Source organism: Scyliorhinus canicula, chromosome 19 (assembly GCF_902713615.1).
Source record: "Scyliorhinus canicula chromosome 19, sScyCan1.1, whole genome shotgun sequence".
Lineage (NCBI taxonomy): Eukaryota > Metazoa > Chordata > Chondrichthyes > Carcharhiniformes > Scyliorhinidae > Scyliorhinus > Scyliorhinus canicula.
In genome coordinates, this window is record NC_052164.1 from 10,549,340 (window position 1) to 10,567,114 (window position 17,775).

General features: G+C 43.3%; 1 protein-coding gene across 2 annotated transcripts; it reads left to right on the top strand.

Moving 5' to 3' along the window:
• The first annotated feature begins 4,149 nt into the window (after positions 1-4,149).
• Positions 4,150-16,378, top strand: LOC119954470 (P43 5S RNA-binding protein-like). Of its 2 annotated transcripts, XM_038779727.1 has the most exons (9): positions 4,154-4,378; positions 4,463-4,563; positions 5,923-6,016; positions 7,433-7,521; positions 9,162-9,235; positions 9,626-9,706; positions 12,446-12,675; positions 14,054-14,107; positions 15,067-16,378. In XM_038779727.1, exons 1-9 carry the CDS (start codon positions 4,283-4,285, stop codon positions 15,286-15,288), a joined length of 1,041 nt encoding a protein of 346 aa, XP_038635655.1. In that variant the 5' UTR covers positions 4,154-4,282; the 3' UTR covers positions 15,289-16,378. The 2 variants fall into 2 exon arrangements, with proteins under 2 accessions (XP_038635656.1, XP_038635655.1); XM_038779728.1 differs by lacking the exon at positions 14,054-14,107 and having other exon boundaries at positions 4,150-4,378.
• Positions 16,379-17,775: the final 1,397 nt, after the last annotated feature.

Sequence of the window (17,775 nt, forward strand, 5' to 3'; positions counted from 1 at the left end):
CTACAAGGCTCAAGTCAGAGGTGTGATGAAACACTCTCCACTTGCCTGGATGAGCGCAGCTCCAACAACACTCAAGAAGCTCGACACCATCCAGGACAAAGCAGCCCTGCTTGATTGGCTCCCCTTCCACAGACATTCACTTCCTCCACCACTGACGCACAGTGGCAGCCGCGTGTACCATCTACAAGATGCACTGCAGGAAGTCACCAAGGTTCCTTTTGACAAATCTGCAAACTCTTCCACTGAGCAGGTCAAGAGCAGTAGAAACTTGGGAACACCACCACCTGCAAGTTCTCCTCCAAACCACACACCATCCTGACTTGGAAATACATCGCCAATGCTCCAACGTCGCTGGATCAAAATCCTGGAATTCCAACACCCCCAACAGCACCGTGGGCCTACCGACAGTGAAAGAAGGCGGCTCACCACCACCTTCTAAAGGGCAATTAGGGATGGGCAATAAATACTGACTGAGCCAGCGACACCCGCACCCTGTGACAGAATAAATAAAACAAAAAAGCACAATTATGAATCAGCATGGACCACAAAACCTGGACTGTGACATGTGCAAAACACAGAATCTGAAGGGGTCTAGCATAAGTCCATAAGACATAGGAGCAGAATTAGGCCACTCGGCCCATCGAGTCTGATCCGCCATTCAATCATGGCATAATGAAACACGCGTTGAGAGCTGATACCAGGTTACAACATAATATTAACCCCCACCCCCATCCCCCACCTCCAACCCCCAATTCAGTTTAAAGAAGTGACCTCGGTTTCACCATGACGTTAGGAGGGGCCAGAACCGCTGATAAAGGTTTTCAGTGGTGGTGTCGGCAAAATAGGTCTGGAAGCAGAAAATATTGTCGAGTGATTTTGCCGGGTTCCAAGGACAGGGAATAGACTTGGTGTCAAAGGTCGTTGCCAGGCTTTGGTCTTGCTGATGTGATTGGAGTAAATTCTGGTCCATCCACAATTTAATATCAGACTGGACAGCACAGCAACATCCAAGTCTTTTAATGGTCGAGGGAACTGGGAGGAGAAAAACAGCTGGGTGTGCAGGCAGAGGGAAATATACCGACGTGGGGACGTGTGTCTGTTTGTTGTCTATGATTCTCTGGAAATAAATGTTAGTATTTCACAAAATTGCAGTTTACTTACATCAGTGCTAAATATGGAACAGTCTGGAAGGGAACAAGAGAAACTGTTCACATCATTATCCACACAGATCAACTGATCTGCTGATGTGTTCAGCAGCACTCTGTGTTTACCACTTTAAATAAACTCAAACGTTGGGACAGCTAGAAGTACAAAGCCCCATTAAGTTACAACATTTGCGGCATTTTAAATAAAAGTTTGAGTTCATAATCAAAATGGAAAGAGCAACCTCTTGAATTTTTCCATCATTTTAATTCTTTGTGTCTTGAAAACAATCAAGCGCCAGGCAAGCCTGTGTGTTATATGGTAGTTACTGACTTGTACATGGGACATACATCAGCCTCATGCAGTTTGACATAGAGTCATCCAGACTGGAAACGTTAGCTCCGTTCCCACTCCACAGATGCTGTCAGACCCGCTGAGATTTCTGTTTTCGTTTCAGATTGCAGCAACCGCAGTAATCTGCTTTTTATTTTGGCCTTGAAGGTCGGTCTGTGTATAATAACAGGTTTCCAATATCGCTATGTGTAAGTAAGAAACACAGCACTAAAGTTAGAACATACAAAACAAAAAGACTGATAATATAACTGGCCCTTTTCACTTCACGCTCCCAGTCGACGATGGTGTAGGAGGGATGGCACAGTGATTAGCACTACTACCTCACCGCGCCAGGTTCCCAGGTTAGCACTGCTACCTCACAGTGCCAGGTACCAGGGTTAGCACTGCTGCGTCACAGCGCCAGGGTCTCGACTTCGATTCCGGCCTCGGGTAACTCTCTGTGCGGAGTTTGTACGTTCTCACCGTGTCTGTGTGGGTTTCCTCCGGGTGCTCCGATTTCCTCACACAGCCCAAAGATGTGCAGGTTAGGTGGATTGGCCATGCTAAATTGCCCCTCAGTGTCCAGGGATGCACAGGTTAGGTTATGGAGTTACCGGGATAGTGGGGTAGTGGACATGGATAGACTGCTCATTCGAAGGGTTGGTGCAGACGCGATGGGCTGAATGGCCTCCTTCTGCACAGTAGCGATTCTATATGATCCACGTGTGTCTGATAATCAGATTTAATTAATAATGGCACAGGTCTGATTATGGCTAACTGTCTGGTTAAAAGCTCAGCAACAAAGCACGATAATTAAAATTGTTCACAAAATGCAAAGATAACATTAGCACAGTTCCTCAGCTCATTAAGGGGAACTGGGGAACTTATTTTTAAATAAGTCATATTTAAAAAGAGAGTACCCAATTATTTTTTCTCTAATTAAGTAGCAATTTAGCATGGCCAATCCACCTAACCTGCACATGTTTGGGTTGTGGGGGTGAAACCCACGCAGACATGGGGACAACATGCAAACTCCACACGGCAGTGACCCAGGGCCGGGATTCGAACCCGGGTCCTCAACACCGCAGTCCCAGTGCTAACCACTGCACCACATGCCGACCCGTAAATAAGTCATATTAAGAGATATGGCAAAAATGAAATGAAAATCACTTATTATCACAAGTAGCTTCAAATTAAGTTACTGTGAAAAGCCCCTAGTTGCCACATTCCAGCTCCTGTTCGGGGAGGCTGGGACGGGAATTGAACCCGCGCTGCTGGCCTGCCTTCGTCTGCTTTAAAAGCCAGCTCTTTAGCCCTGTGCTAAACCAGCCCAAAAACGTGAAATTATGGAAAAAGGTTGACGTCAGCAGACATAGAACATAGAACAGTACAGCACGGAACAGGCACTTCGGCCCTCGAAGTTGTGCCGAGCCATGATCACCCTACTCAAACCCACGTATCCACCCTATACCCGTGACCCAACACCCCCCCCTCTCCTAACCTTACTTTTTTAGGACACTACGAGCAATTTAGCATGGCCAATTCACCTAACCCGCACATCTTTGGACTGTGGGAGGAAACCGGAGCACCCGGAGGAAACCCACGCACACACGGGGAGGATATGCAAACTCCGCACAGACAGTGACCCAGCCGGGAATCGAACCTGGGACCCTGGAGCTGTGAAGCATTTATGCTAACCACCATGCTACCGTGCTGCCCTAATATGAGCTTTAGTCTGCAATAGAGGGAACAATGGGAAATATTTGTGGGTCCAGACCATGAATAGATAATGAGGTAATGTTGGCTCCAACCATGCTAACGAGAGCCAACTACAGTCTAATTTGGTGTGAGGGAGGTCGCTGTACAACAATCCAGCTGATGTTATTACTGACAGGTCCCAGAGTGGAACCTTGGCTCAATCAGCCCCAACTTTTATTTTAGAGACATGGATGAATAGAGTCACAGGACTGCCAATTAAATTTTAACAGAAGAACGAAGCATCAATTCAACAAGATACATAACTCCTTCACTCCCACTCCGCCATCACAGGTATATACAGATGTATAGGATTAAACAAGTTAGAAAAGATATATTGTACTAATGTTCTCAGTAAGTATGCAGCGTATGTAAACCAACAGGCAAAATGTGGCCAGACACACCACACTCCAGGTGACAGGTGGCGTGGCACCCAAAACAACTTTTGTGGATTTCTCATGCAATCCGTCTAGCTGCTGGTCAAACCGTGAGCCACCTGACCTCACTAGAACTCGAACATCCACATGGGTATTTCCAAACTCCACTTGCAAATAATCACACCTTGGATCAATAGTTTGCAAGCTGCAGAATTTGATAGCTCCCACAAGATACATTCATGAAACAAGGATGTTACCCACAAGATTGACAACCTTTGCACTGATTAGACACCAGAAATATCACATTCTGGTTAGATTCTATTTTAATGTGAATGGGGCCCAATAAAGCAACTCTTTCCTCAAACAGTCCCAGGATGGTTCATTCATTGAACAATGTGATGGATGGAAGCTGATCTCAATCGAGAAAGGGGATTTAAGAATATTTGGTGCAAATGTCATTGTCATACATTTTAATCTGGATAAATTGATCTCCACGTGAGAGCTCTGACTATTCCCACCTCGGCTTTCAATTCTAATCTACTCACTTAAGTGGATCCTTGTTATGTCCAATCATTGGAGTGGAGTCTAGGTACAGCTGTGCTTTAACACCGCTGACTCTGTAAATGCATAAATAATAGATCTGTGCAGCTTTTCTTTTCCTCTGGAAGAGGAGAATGGAGACCGAGGACAAATGGTTGAAGCCAGGTTGTTTGGCCACAGTCACCGGAATTTGGAAACTGGAGGGAGATCTCGGTGTGCACACGGGGCAGGTAAGGAGTGTATTGAACGCGCGAGTTATTTTCGAAGTGGTCATTCGATTCTCGAGTCAACAGACTTCAAATTCTCTTTGTTAGAAGCCCTACAAGTGTGATCAGGAGGAATGTCAAAAGACCTTTACCCGAGGGTCTCATCTGCAGCGACATACCCGCCAGCATTTGGGGCAGAAAGGTTTCCGGTAAGAATTGAATGGTTTGGAAATGACCTGGGGATTGGAGTGTTGGACCTATTGGGTCTAGTTTGAGTTAAGAATCTTGCCACTTTTGCCCCGTATGAGTTGGGAGGGAAAATATCGAAACAAGATACATTTTAAATGTGAACAGACTCGTGATTCTAGATTTTAAACCATTTTGAGCTCGTCCAAGTGGAGTTGCCATCTGCCCACAATCAAGACGAGCCTAATTTACACTTGGGACTTGCAGGTAAAAATAAAATACATTACAGACTTACTTTCTCCAATACATTAAATACATTACAAACTTTCTCCATATAGACTCCTATCAATGTCTATATATAGTTGTGCCCATGATGTGAATTATTACATCGTTAATTGCATGGAATTTGGGAGGTTGCTGCAAGTTTTGTTGTTTGCCACTAGATGGGGACATGTCTACACAAATGTTTTCGGGGATGGAAAATGATGGTGTAACCTGGGGAGCTGATTAATTGATTTGAGGTGTAAATAACGTTCTTTGGCTCATTTTCTCTGTTCCCAAAGGGATGTAAACCAAATTAAATTGTTACGCATTCCTAAATTCTAAAATAAGCTACAAACCTATCATCTCATAACCTGACTGGAATGCCCACAAAAGCTCCCCTTCTCTTCTCTCTTCTCTCCCCCCCCCCGCAATTCTCACCAGATCAATGTATCTCCTTCATCTACATACCAGCTTCCACAAAAAGGCAGCCATTCGGCCCATTGTGTCTACACTAGCTCAATTGTTTTGGATGCCATTTGTGGCAATGTAGGAAAGCCAGCTGTTTAACCTAGCTCAAGATCCCATATACAGTGACCTGGTTTATTTTGTTGATGGTTGAGGAATAAATATTGTCGGGATATAAAGTGTCCCTAATTGTCAAAATAATGACATCCACCTGACAATACTGTCAGCCTGGAATGTACCCAGTCTCGAGTGGGACTTTCCTTTGCAGTTGAAGATTTATGTAGCACAGTGGTTAGCACTGTCCCTTTATAGCGCCAGGGTCCCAGGTTTGATACCCGGCTTGGGTCACTGTCTGTGAGGAGTCTGCACGTTCTCCCCGTGTCTGCGTGGGTTTCCTCCGGATGCTCTAGTTTTCTCCCACAAGTCCTGAAAACAGTGATTGTTGGGTGAATTGGACATTCTGAATTCTCCCTCTGTACCCGAACAGGTGCCGGAGTGTGGTGACTAGGGGCTTTTCACAGTAACTTCCTGGAAGCCTACTTGTGACAATAATAAAAAAATATTATTGACTGCCATGTGTATAATTGGCCAACCCAGATTCTGAACTTGTATGTATCTTTTTTTATACAAATGTGGTGAACTTTATTTTGCAGATGTACAACTGAGGGTTGCACAGAAACCTTTATTAGCAATGCCCATTTAAAGAAACACCTGACGTATCAGCATGGAAACAAGGAATATTTCAAGGCAAGAAAGTGAAGTCATTATAGCTGAGGCTTTTGTGACTTGATTGTCATTCATTTGTAGTGAGTGCTCCTTTGCAGGAAATGTGGCCAAATGTGACTGAACAAGGTTTTGGATACTTGGATTTCTGACACGATGGAGTATTGCTGTTGTGTGGGGAGGAGATGCGTGAGAAAGGGAAAGGCTTGGATGAACTAGGCTGACTGACACCACTTGGTCTTTTGGATTATATGCTCCCTGCCACCCCTCCACATTAATATGGTTTAAGTTCAGCCCCTTCAAACCCGGTCTACAATTTGAACATGGATTATCTGCCTTGATTCATAATCTTAAATATCCAACACATCCCTGTTGGCCTTGTGTGTCTGGCCTGTAACCACTTGGGATTTTGGTGTTGGACAGAGTTGCTGAACTTGTCCCATGTAGGGGCCTGAGTATTCCTAAACATGGTGCGTGTTGTGTCTGAGTTTTTGTGCAGTGATCGATCCGTCTATGAAGGAAGCATCAAGTCTTGTTGGAGGGTGGAATGCAACTTGCCTTCAGACCCTGTTTGTTCTTAATGACCTGAATAATAACTTGGCTGCTCTTTGGGTATTTCTGTTCTGAAGGTATCTCTAGTCTTATTCAGCAAGGACTTGTCAAATAAGAGTGATGCAAAAGTAATGGTGTGGGGTCACTGGAGAGTGGGGATGAAGTTGGCAGATATTTAGCTGCCTGTGGCAGTGATTAGCACTGCTGCCTCAGTGCAAGGGACCGCGTTTTGTTTCTGGCCTTGGGTGACTGCGCGTCCTCCCCAAGTCTGTGCATGTTTCCTCCGAGTGCTCCAGTTCTCCCCCTCGATCCAAAGATGTGTAAATCTGAGGGTTGTTGTGGGTTTGATGGCTGCTTTACACTAAGGATTCTATCGCCCACCCTATTGGGAACTAAATCCCAAATCCAATTTCCGGATGGGATGGGGAAGTGGGAGTGGATGATCCTTGTCAGCTTCACGGTCCTGGTTTGGGAGAGCAGTGCAGTCATTATAAATTAATATTCAAGCCACTTCAAGTCTGGTTACAAAATTTAACATTGTTAGTATGAAATTGTTTCAAAATGTTACCATCTGAATTGTAGCCACCCCATTGTTTGAACAATCCCTTCCTCCGACAATCTTTTCTGCATTTCTTATTCCGCCTGTGTGAAGAGGATAATTACCAGAATTTCTGGGATGGTATTGACGTGTGACTCTGGAGAATGGGATAATGTGATAACCTCCTGTTTGCTAGAAGCCTTCTGTAACTGGAGGGCATAATGGCACAGATTGAAATTATCGTTTGATACGACCCTGAAGAGAGAATCACTGGATTGAAGTTTGCTGATTTTTTTTTTCTTTCCATGAATAATTTTGTGCTCCCATCATTTTTTGAATTTATTTTGCAGTGTACTTTTGATACTTGTGGAAAGACCTTCAGAAAGCGTTGGGGCTTAAAGGTCCATTGTTACGAGCACATGAGAGAACCTGCTTTTGCGTGAGTTGCAAATTATGATCTGAAATAAAATTTAACTCTGATCCTCTTCCATGTGTTTTTGCTCCAGATCGCTGAATTTCGTTGGATGCGAAGTGGATATAATCTTTTATTTGAAGTATATAAAACACTAATTAGAACATGGATGGCTGTTGATGCACCTTCTATAAGGCTGCCCAAGAGATGGAATTTGCTTGTACATGATGTATAATTAGCATATTAAATAGTTAACACATGCACTGTAGTGTTGGAGGAAACTTGGGTGTGTCACAAACAACACTGGTGTCACCGGCAAGAAACCTCCAATTTGGAACATCGATCCATGGGAGGTGTATGTTTTTGGAATGGTGTGAGGAGAGTGAAAATAAGCAGCCCAGTTGTGTATTAATTACTGAAGACTCCAATGAATATTATTATTACTATGGTTATGCCCCAAGTATATGAATTACTTTTTTTAAAGTGCAATTTAGTGTGGCCAATCCACCTAACCACATCTTTGGGTTGTGGGGGTGAGACCCGCACATGTGGGGAGAATGTGCAAACTCCACACAGTGACCTGGGGCTGGGGTTTGAACCCGGGTCCTCAGTGCTGTAGGCAGCAGTGCTTATCACTGTACCACCCTAAGTATATGAATTCTAAACACTGTTTTTATGTAGAATGTATCCCTCCTTTGTCCGAAAATAAAATTATGATCGCTAAGCTCTTTACAACCTTTTCCTCCAAACAACGTCCAAAGTAAATAGATTTAAAACATCAAACCAGTTTCTAGATACCTCACAATACAGGGTGGATAAGTTTGGGGAAACACCTTGTCCTGGTCAAGGGAATATATTTAAACTGCCTTTGCAATGGTTTTCTGCACTGCCTTAAACTTAAGACTTGGAAGCTGTTAGATGTAAAACTGGTTTCTGAGAGGGCTGGGGATTGTACCATTTCTCCCTTATTCTGCATTCTGTGTATTTGGTTGTGTCTCTTTAACAAATTCCTTGATTCTAGATCTAATCATCTGGGTAAACTGTTTCTACTAATAGGCAATTCACACCTGATTCTATGCCTGTTAATCTCATTATAAGATGCATCTCATCCAGCTGGCTGTTACTAGGCAGATTTCTACCTGTTGGGCAGGTGCATCCTATGATTTGTGTTGCTGCTACAAGGCAAATTCGTGGCTGTGGAAAGACTGAAATTTGAGGATATGCACATTTATTTTCCCCAATCAATTAATAATTTGTGCTTTTTTTATATAATTTCTTGGCAGCAAGTTCCAAACTGATAATGCAATTTGTTTCATGAGCAGGCTTGGAATACAGTGAACTTTGTGTAACCACTAAGGTAATGGGGGATTAAAAATAGAAAATGCTGGAAATAAAACTCAGCAGGTGCGGCAGTATTTGTGGAGAAAACCAGTAACGTTCAGGTCTGTGACCTTCAAAGCTTCTTCCACTTAAGTTTCTGGCATTTATTTGCAGCAGCTGTATTTTTCCTTGTCGGGAGGGAATGGGAATCTTGGTATGAAGGGGATTGTTGTTTTGTTGCATGGTGCTGTATATATTTACACATGGTAAACTGATCTTGCATTATCATCGCTGTTAAGTGAACACATCATGCATTGGAAATTGGAATCTACCCAATTGTTTTCTAGGTGCCAGAAGGAGGGATGTGAAATGAAGTTCAAGACGCCAAATGAACGCAAACTGCATGAAAGAAAGCATGATGGTAAAGGGATATGGTTAAATTTGACAGAATTTCTGTAATCCTATGATAATGTGCTTCACAGCCTATTTTCTATTCCCTTGTCGCTTGCCAACAATCAGCTGGATCCTGGTTTTATTTTCTGCTTGACACTCTGCTTTAACTAAACTGCGACTCGTTCCTGTCTCGTTCCTGTCCCAGAATGGGACTTGAACTCACATTCTGACCGAATAAGTGCTGCACACCAGCTGGTAACTCAGTGTTCGTTTCATTCCCAACCGTGAGGGGCTATTTAGAATTTTTAAAAAGGAAGTTGGATCATTGGTTTAGCTTGATTTAGAATTGCAAGCCTTGTAAAAATACTTTAACTAATTCTGACAGTATTTTTTTGTCCCCCCGCCACGACCCTCCCAGGTTACCCTTGCAGTTTTAAAGAATGTCAGCTCGTTGCCACCACGTGGACACAGCTACAGAAGCATCTGAAAACCCATCCAAGTAAGAGCTCCAGTTACTGGGTCTTCATTTCAAACTCGGTGAACTTGTAATTTCTCCATCTCTTTATTGACTATTTCAACCAGTGTGTCTTTGTTAATTCTTTGCCACAAAGAAAGGTATCTAGGGTGCCCACATTTCTGGATTCTTGTAAAGCAAGAGGTTTATTAAGGGTGTTGCTCAATACAATGAAGATGGTGCTCTGCTCAAAACCCACACGCAACACTGCTGCCGTCACATGTCAATTACAATCCTGGACCAGACCCCAACAGTGGCGAGGATACTGGACAGAAACCTCAAATGTTTTTTAATTTTGTAAGACTATTGTGGAAAGGATGCCTCACTCTAGGAGTGATTTCTCTCAAAATAGGGATATGGTATATTAAAACAAAATTTATAACTTATCTTTAAATCGTACAATGTAGCTTATCCCTTTATCTATGCTAATCAATACAGTGACCACAACTATTTCCATCCACCTTTAAGAATCCTCATTGTACAGAGATTTTGTGAATACTCCACTTTGTGAAAGAGATCATAGAATCATAGAATTTACAGTTTGGAAGGAGGCCCCTCAGTCTGCACCAGCCCTTGGAAAGAGCACCCTATTTAAGCTCACACCTTCACCCTATCCCTGTAACCCACCTAACCCTTTTTGGGCACTGAAGGGCAATTTAGCATGGTCAATCCACCTAACCTGCTCATCTTTGGACTTGTGGATCTGAGACCCTGTCCGAATACCACTCTTCCTTCAGAAACCTTCTCCATTCACCTTCCAGCCAAAAACTAACCAAAATCCTTTAACTACATCGTCTTGGTTAAGCTGAACACAATGTCTCTAATTAACAACTCTGCAGGGAGCCTTCTTCATAAATAAAAGTCCATTGACGCAAACTTGTGTTTTGATTGCACCTCTGGCTCCAAAAAGCCTAGCTGTCTTGCAAGTCAGGATTTTTAAAGACTCTCCTGCAGCAGTCATATATACATGTCCAGGCTTCAACCACGTCTGCACCAAATGCATTGTACAATATATCTGAAATTCCTAATCACGTGATGCATAACCAACAATGTATTCCCAGACACAACTTTTCAGTGAAATATCAAAGTGATCAAACTAATGCACCAACCTTGTGTTGTTGCCAACTTAAGATGATTACTTTTCCATTTGATTTTAAACTTTCCATAAAATTGTTTACTCTCCCTTGGGCTTGTTTGAACTTGGATGTTCTGCTGCACTCCAGTTTAAGTGAGTTCAAACTCCTGGAGCAAATGTTTTTTTAAAAAACTTGTACCCAATTCACTTTTTCCAATTAAGGGGCAATTTAGTGTGTCCAATCCAGCTCCCCTGCACATCTTTGGGTTGTGGGGGCGAAACCCGCCCAGACATCGGGAGAATGTGCAAACTCTACGGACAGTGACCCAGAGCCGGGATCAAACCTGGGACCTTGGTGTGTGAGGCAGCAGTGCTAACCTGTGCTGCCCTATCCTGAAACAAATGTAAAATATTTTAATGTATTGTGGTTGAGATACTGGAATGATAATGCACTCTGATCATGTGAAAACATGCCCTCCTGATCAATTACAGCAGCAGTCCTACTGAAATGGTCTAATTGACAGACCAGCCAACACTGCCCCACAACCTGGTTTTGAGTCATCATGGGAGAGATTGGATAACTCGTGTTGCCCTATTGGTCCTTCACAAATTGATCTGAGCCACCTGAGCTCCAATTCCATTGCAATGATCTTGATGGAGATGAACATGTGACTTTTTGACTTTAATAAGCAATAAGCTCTCCTGATTTGGTGCACAAGAGTTGACCTTCAATTTTGTGCATGCCTACACCTGTGCATTTGAATTCACTGGCGAAAGGCTGTCAAGTGCTTTGGGATATTCAGAGGACGTAAATGAAAATTTCTAATATAATTGGAAATTTACTTTTGAACTGGTTCCCAGACTGGAATAATTGGGCACTTTTAGCAGTTAGACAATCTCTGCAACAAGTTTCTGTAATGTAATTGTGCGCAACAATCTAACCTCTGGCTTAACTGCCCCATTGGCAACAGAGGGAGCAAATAAAATAATGCAAGCCACATATAACCCCTCACTCCTTCAGTACCATGGCATGGTAGCACAGTGGTTAGCACTGTCACTTCACAGCTTCAGGGTCCCAGATTCTATTCCAGGCTTGACTCACTGTGCTGAGTCTATACGTTCTCCCTGTGTCTGCGTGGGTTTCCTCCGGGTGCTCTGGTTTCCTCCCACAGTCCAAAGGTGTGCAGGTTGGGTGGATTGGCTATGGTAAATTGCCCTTGGTGTCCAAAGGGGTGGGTGGGGTTGCTGAGTTGTGGGGTTCACTTTCCAAGGGTTGGTGCAGACTCAATGGGCCAAATGGCCTCCTGTACTGTAAATTCTATGAATCACTATTTTGCTGCAGATCTGATCAGACTCCAGTCTGCTATGTTGATCTGTGCAAAGGGGCAGTCAATGCAAGCAAATTTGGAGCTTTTTCTGGAGTTGGGAGGAGCTTTTGGATACACCTTAGGCCAGGCTTTTTTCTTTGCCTTCTCTCCACCTAAATGGGTCTCTGGCTGCAACCTCTTTATTTCGGGATGCACATGATTCGCGTCGAGCTGGAGGTGAACTTGGTTGGGTTATTATTGAAGTTAAACTGACCGTATTGGGTTATTATTGAAGTTAAACTGACTGTATTAATCATGCTTGTTTGCTGAAATGTCTTTCAGTTGAATACAGTTGTGCCAATTGTGAAAAGAAATTTAAAGGCTCAAGCGCCCTGCGTCGGCACAAGCAGATCCACACAGTGCAGGACTCTGAGCGAGTCTGTCCAATAGAGGATTGCAAACTGAATTTCCGAACTGCGTTTAACTTGGAACATCACATCCGCAAAGACCATTTCAAGGTTCTGGAATACAAATGCAACTTCCCAGATTGTCAAAAGGCATTTGCAATGAAAGTAAGTATTCAGGATGGACATTAACAACAAGTTTCTTTTAGTTCTTGGTGATTTGGTAAATGGGCTTGAGGCAGTGAACTGTGGTTACATAGATGAAAGGAGCAGGAGGAGGCCTTTTGGCCATTCGATCCTGCTCTGGGCATCACTATCATGGCTGATCATCCAACTCAATAGCCTAATCCTGCTTTATCCCCATAGCCTTTGATCCCATTCTCTCCCAAGTGCTATATCCAGCTGCCTCTTGAATATATTAAGTTTTAACATCAACTACTTCCTGTGGTAATGAATTCCACAGGCTTACCACTCGTTGGGTGAAGAAATGTCTCCTCATCTCTGTCCGAAATGGTTTAGCCTGCATCCTCAGACTGACCCCTGGAAACATCCATCATTGGTAGCATCTACCCTGTCGAGTCCTGTTAGAATTTTACAAGTCTCTGAGATTTCCCCCCTTCATTCTTCTGAACTCGTGAGAACAATCCCAACTTAGTCAATCTCTCCTCGTGTGAAGTCCTGCCACTCCTGGAATCAGTCTGGTAAACCTTCGCTGCACTCTCTCTCGAGCAAGAACATCTTTCCTCCGAGGAGACCAAAACTGCCCACAGTGGTTGATGTGCAGAGATGGCTATAGTGACCTGAAGTAAAGGAGTGACAGAAAATTGAACACTGATGTGGAGCATAAATGTTAATCCACATTCATTGGTCTAAATAACTTGCAGATTCTTGAACTGGCTGATTGGCAGATATTCTTATGACTCAATTAAAAAAAAAAAAAAAAAATCCATGCAAGGAATGATCTGCCCCCTCCTGAAGAAATTCCTTGAGCTGGTTTGGGCATTGAAAAGTGGCACTTTCAGCAGGGTTATTGGTTGGGGATGCTGCCAAGCACATTGACCTAACATTGACAATTCTGTGCTTTGTCATTCAATAAGAGCATTGCTGATTTGCTGCTTAATCTCTACATTCTACGTGCCCACATCATTAGATTCTTAATGTCCCCAGAATTTCTCCTCTGTACTATCTGGGGTAAATTGTAGACCATGCAAAATATTGGTTTGGCTCATTGCAAAATTAATGAATAATTGACACTTTCAGTCCCTCTGTTTGTATCTAATGGAGTGAAACAACTTCAGAATATCTTAATTATGGTACGAAAGTAATTAGCAGATGACTGGATAAATTGAATAAATCCTTCACTATTGACAGCTGCACAATTATCCAATTACAAACCTCTATTGATCCAGGTTGTTGGACTGTTCTGTAATCGGGTTTGCGAAGTTTCCCTGTGCCAAGTGACCTCTGCATTGACCCAGTCAGGTGACCAACAGTGTTTCACATTATGAATGTGCATCAGCTCATTGCATCACATTTTCTCCCACAGGAAAGTCATCTCCGTCACCTGGTGGTGCATGATCCCGAGAGGAGCAAGCGGAATGTAGGTCACTGAAATTTTAGATTTGGGTTTTTTTGTGGAGTTAGATTTGCAGGATTGACATCCAGCCTGTCAGCTCATGTTCATTTAGGGAGATGTGTGGATTGGCTGCTTTACTTGTGGCATTGAACAATCTTTAAGATTCCAGGGCTCAGTCTTTGTTCTGCTGCCCAACTTTATTTGCCTCCTGTCCCTTTCATCTTCTGAATTTGCTGATGGTGGTACTGTCACTGGACTGGTAATTCAGAGACTCTGGATAATGATCTGGGGACCCAGGTTCTAATCCCACCATGGTGGATGGTGAAATTTGAAAGTCTAATCATGACCATAAACCATGTTGATTGTTGTAATCTGCTCTCCTTAGTGCCCTTGAGGGAGGGAAGGAAGTCTGTTGCCCTTGCCTGGTCTAGCCTACGTGACTCCAGATCCAGAGTGATGTGGTTGACTGCCCTTGCAGCAGGGGCAATAAACGCAGGTCCAGCCACCCACATCCCAGGAATGAATGAAAAAGAAGCACGAGGTCTCCCCTTGATGATCTGTCCCCCTAACCTGTGTGGATCACTGATTGAGACCATCTAACTTGCTGCCTCTACTGCCACCTGTACCCTTGCCCACCAAAGCAAACAGCTGAATGCAAAGCAAATGGCCTCTGAACCCACTTCCTCCATCGATGTCCCTATTCCCACTAACTTCCTGGTTCCCCCATGTTGGCTGATGCTGTCTTTTAAATTCAAATTTTGTTCTTTGGGTGTGGTGTTATTGGCAAGTCCTGAATTTGTTTCCCATCCCTAATTGTCCTTTAATTGACTTGGAAGGAGTTGGCAAGACCAGTGTGGATGACCAGTTTGTTTATGGTGTGTGGTATTGGTAAATATGGTCATATTTGGGACCTTGATGATCACCAAGAAATCTGCACTGTTCTTTAGGCTTACTGTATAACGTGTATGACTCTCTGATTGCAGATCAACTATGAATGTAGACAGAAATGGCACCAAGGCAAGAGAAACCTAGTCATCGAAGAGAAGTTGACCAGGCTCTTCAATGAAAAACTGTTCAAGTCAAAAAGCAAGATTGAGACTGACCTCTCTGGTCTCTTCAACGAGTGTAAAATTCCACATCCTGTAACTGCTGAAGCCAATCTGGCACAACTGTTTGAAAACCAGCTGTCCCTACCAGCAAAATAGCTTAATAGTAAGTTGCGTTTACAATGATGTGGAGATGCCGGTGTTGGACTGGGGTGAGCACAGTAAGAAGTCTTGCCACACCAGATTAAAGTCCAACATGTTTGTTTCAAACACTAGCTTTCGGAGCACTGCTCCTTCCTCTGGTGAATCTGAGCATTCTCCGATAGCTAGCGTTTGAAACAAACATGTTGGACTTTAACCTGGTGTTCTGCATTTAAAATGGATAAGTGATTTGTTTTATTTTGTAACCCAGTGAGCACTGGCTGGATTGGATAACCCAAGTTCTATTGTGGCTTTACTTTTTAATTTTTTTAATTTTTTAAATTCGGTTAGCTATTTTGATGCTGGTATTTTAATTTGCAAGTAAGTTTGAGTCTCAAACTTGGATCTAAAAGTCACGTTATCAATTGTTTTTGAATTAGTCAGTGCGTGTTTTGTTGAAAGCTGCTGAAAATGCAGGAATGTTGTGATTTTTTGAAATGTTGGAATTGAAAATGTAACTTGTTGCATCTCTTCCATTCTTGCCCCAGCACACTTGAATTGTCAATCTTTCTAAACTGGGGAGTTTCAATCCATCCACTTGGTATGTGCAATAGACAAACTTGTAAAATTACCGGCCGAATTTCTGAGCTGGGATGTGCTTGGTAAGTTGAAACATGTCAGCAGAGGGAATATGGCTGTTATCGGGAAGGAGATGCTGGAGTTTTCACTACTGGGCTCCCAAATGTCTTCATTTGCTCATGATGTGGGTGGCACTGGCAAAGCATCTTGTCCCATCCCTAATCCATCTTGAAAGTGGTGAGCTTGGCTGCTGCCACTGTGTACTACACTGGAGTTTCCAACCAGTGATCAAGCTCGGCACCATCTGGCTGGAACTGGAAGCTGAATTTATAACCTCTCAACCCCCAGTGTTATTTCAGGGTGTGATCTTCAATTGTTGTGTTGCGGGCATTGCAAGCTATTTCTGATTCAAGACTATGCAATTAAGTGCAAGATGAGGCTGGCTTTATTTTCTGTACCTAATCTCCAATGTGAATTGTAAAAGTGCTCCTGTGTTAATAAATATGTAAACTGCTCCTGTTAGTATGCATTCAGACTTTGGGGCTGTGTCCTTTCTGTGTCTGAAATATGAATCTCTTGAGAGTTATAGTCTACAGCATGAAAACTTGGCCCAAACTGCAGTTTTTAACCACTTTAAGCTAGTCCCAATTGGCTGCATTTGGTCCATATATCTCAATTCCCATCTAATGCTTTTTGAAAGACAATTTGACCTTCTTGCTACTGCTTGTTCCACACACTCACCATCCTCTGGAAAAATTGCTCCCCTGGATCTTTCTGTATATATCCCCCTCACATTAAAACTTATGTCCTCCAGTTTTAGACTCCTACTTCTGGGGAAAGATGTTGACTATCTACCTGATCTATGCCCCTCATTATTTTATTCAGGGAAAAACCTCTCCTTCTAATAGCTCAAACTTGGTCTGTACCACAATAAGCCAGTAGAGGGAGCTGCAGGGCCACTATTACAGATTGACTATTTCAAGGCTAAATCTGTTTGCAAGGTATTAATAGCTGATAACCACAGGTAGAAAGGAAATAGGTGACCACCAGGCAGACCATGAGGACTCTGCAGGTAGTCCTGTGGCCAGTGCCTGCCAGTTTGGATACTTTTGAGCGGGGGGTGAGAATGAAGCAGCTTTAGCCAAATTTGTTTCACCGTGGATAACTTTGTTACATGGGGAGGTGTAAATGTGGGAATGCAATAGCTGTCAGGAATTAATTGTAAGGGGGATAGATAGGCATTTGTGGCTATAAATGAGACTTCAGGCATTTGTGCCTATAAATGAAACTTCAGGATGGTATGTGCCTTCCTGGTGCTTGGGTCAAAGATTTCTCCGAGCAGCTACGTGACATTCTGGAGGGGGAGGGATACAGGTACAAATGACAGGATTTTCTATTTTAAAAAGGATCCTAAACGCAGGTGTAAAAGGATTATTAGCTATGCCACATGCTTGCTGGTGCAGAAATAGCAGGATGTGCCGGATGAATACGTGGGTGAAGTGATTATGCGGGAGGGAAGATTTCAGATTCTTGGTTCTGGGGGGAGGTGGTGTGGTGATATGCCTGGAAGCATTATCATAAATGCATGGTGTGCGACCTCCAAACCAGTAGGTGGTGGTGCACCAGTGGAGAGGTGTCCGGCCAACAGCATATGGTTGTGGGATGGTCGTAAGACATGGAGGTGAATATTGTGTCAATATTGTTGGGGAAATTGATGGGATTGAGACCAATAAATCTCCAGCCCTTGGAAGTGGCCCTAGCAATAGTGGATACATCGGTGGTCATCTCCCAAGATTAGGTAGAGTTGGAACAGTTCCTGCAGATTGATGGTTAGCTAATGTAAACCCACATTTAAAAAGAGAGGGAGAGAGAAAACGGGGAATTATGTACCAGTCCGCCTGATGCCTGTAATGGGGAAATTGCTAG

Coding starts and splice junctions, on each gene's coding strand:
- LOC119954470 (XM_038779727.1), top strand. CDS start 4,283: ATGGAGACCGAGGACAAATGGTTGAAGCCAGGTTGTTTGGCCACAGTC. Junction 6,017..7,432: donor GAAACAAGGAATATTTCAAG/GCAAGAAAGTGA, acceptor TTTATTTTGCAG/TGTACTTTTGATACTTGTGG. Junction 14,108..15,066: donor CCGAGAGGAGCAAGCGGAAT/GTAGGTCACTGA, acceptor CTCTGATTGCAG/ATCAACTATGAATGTAGACA.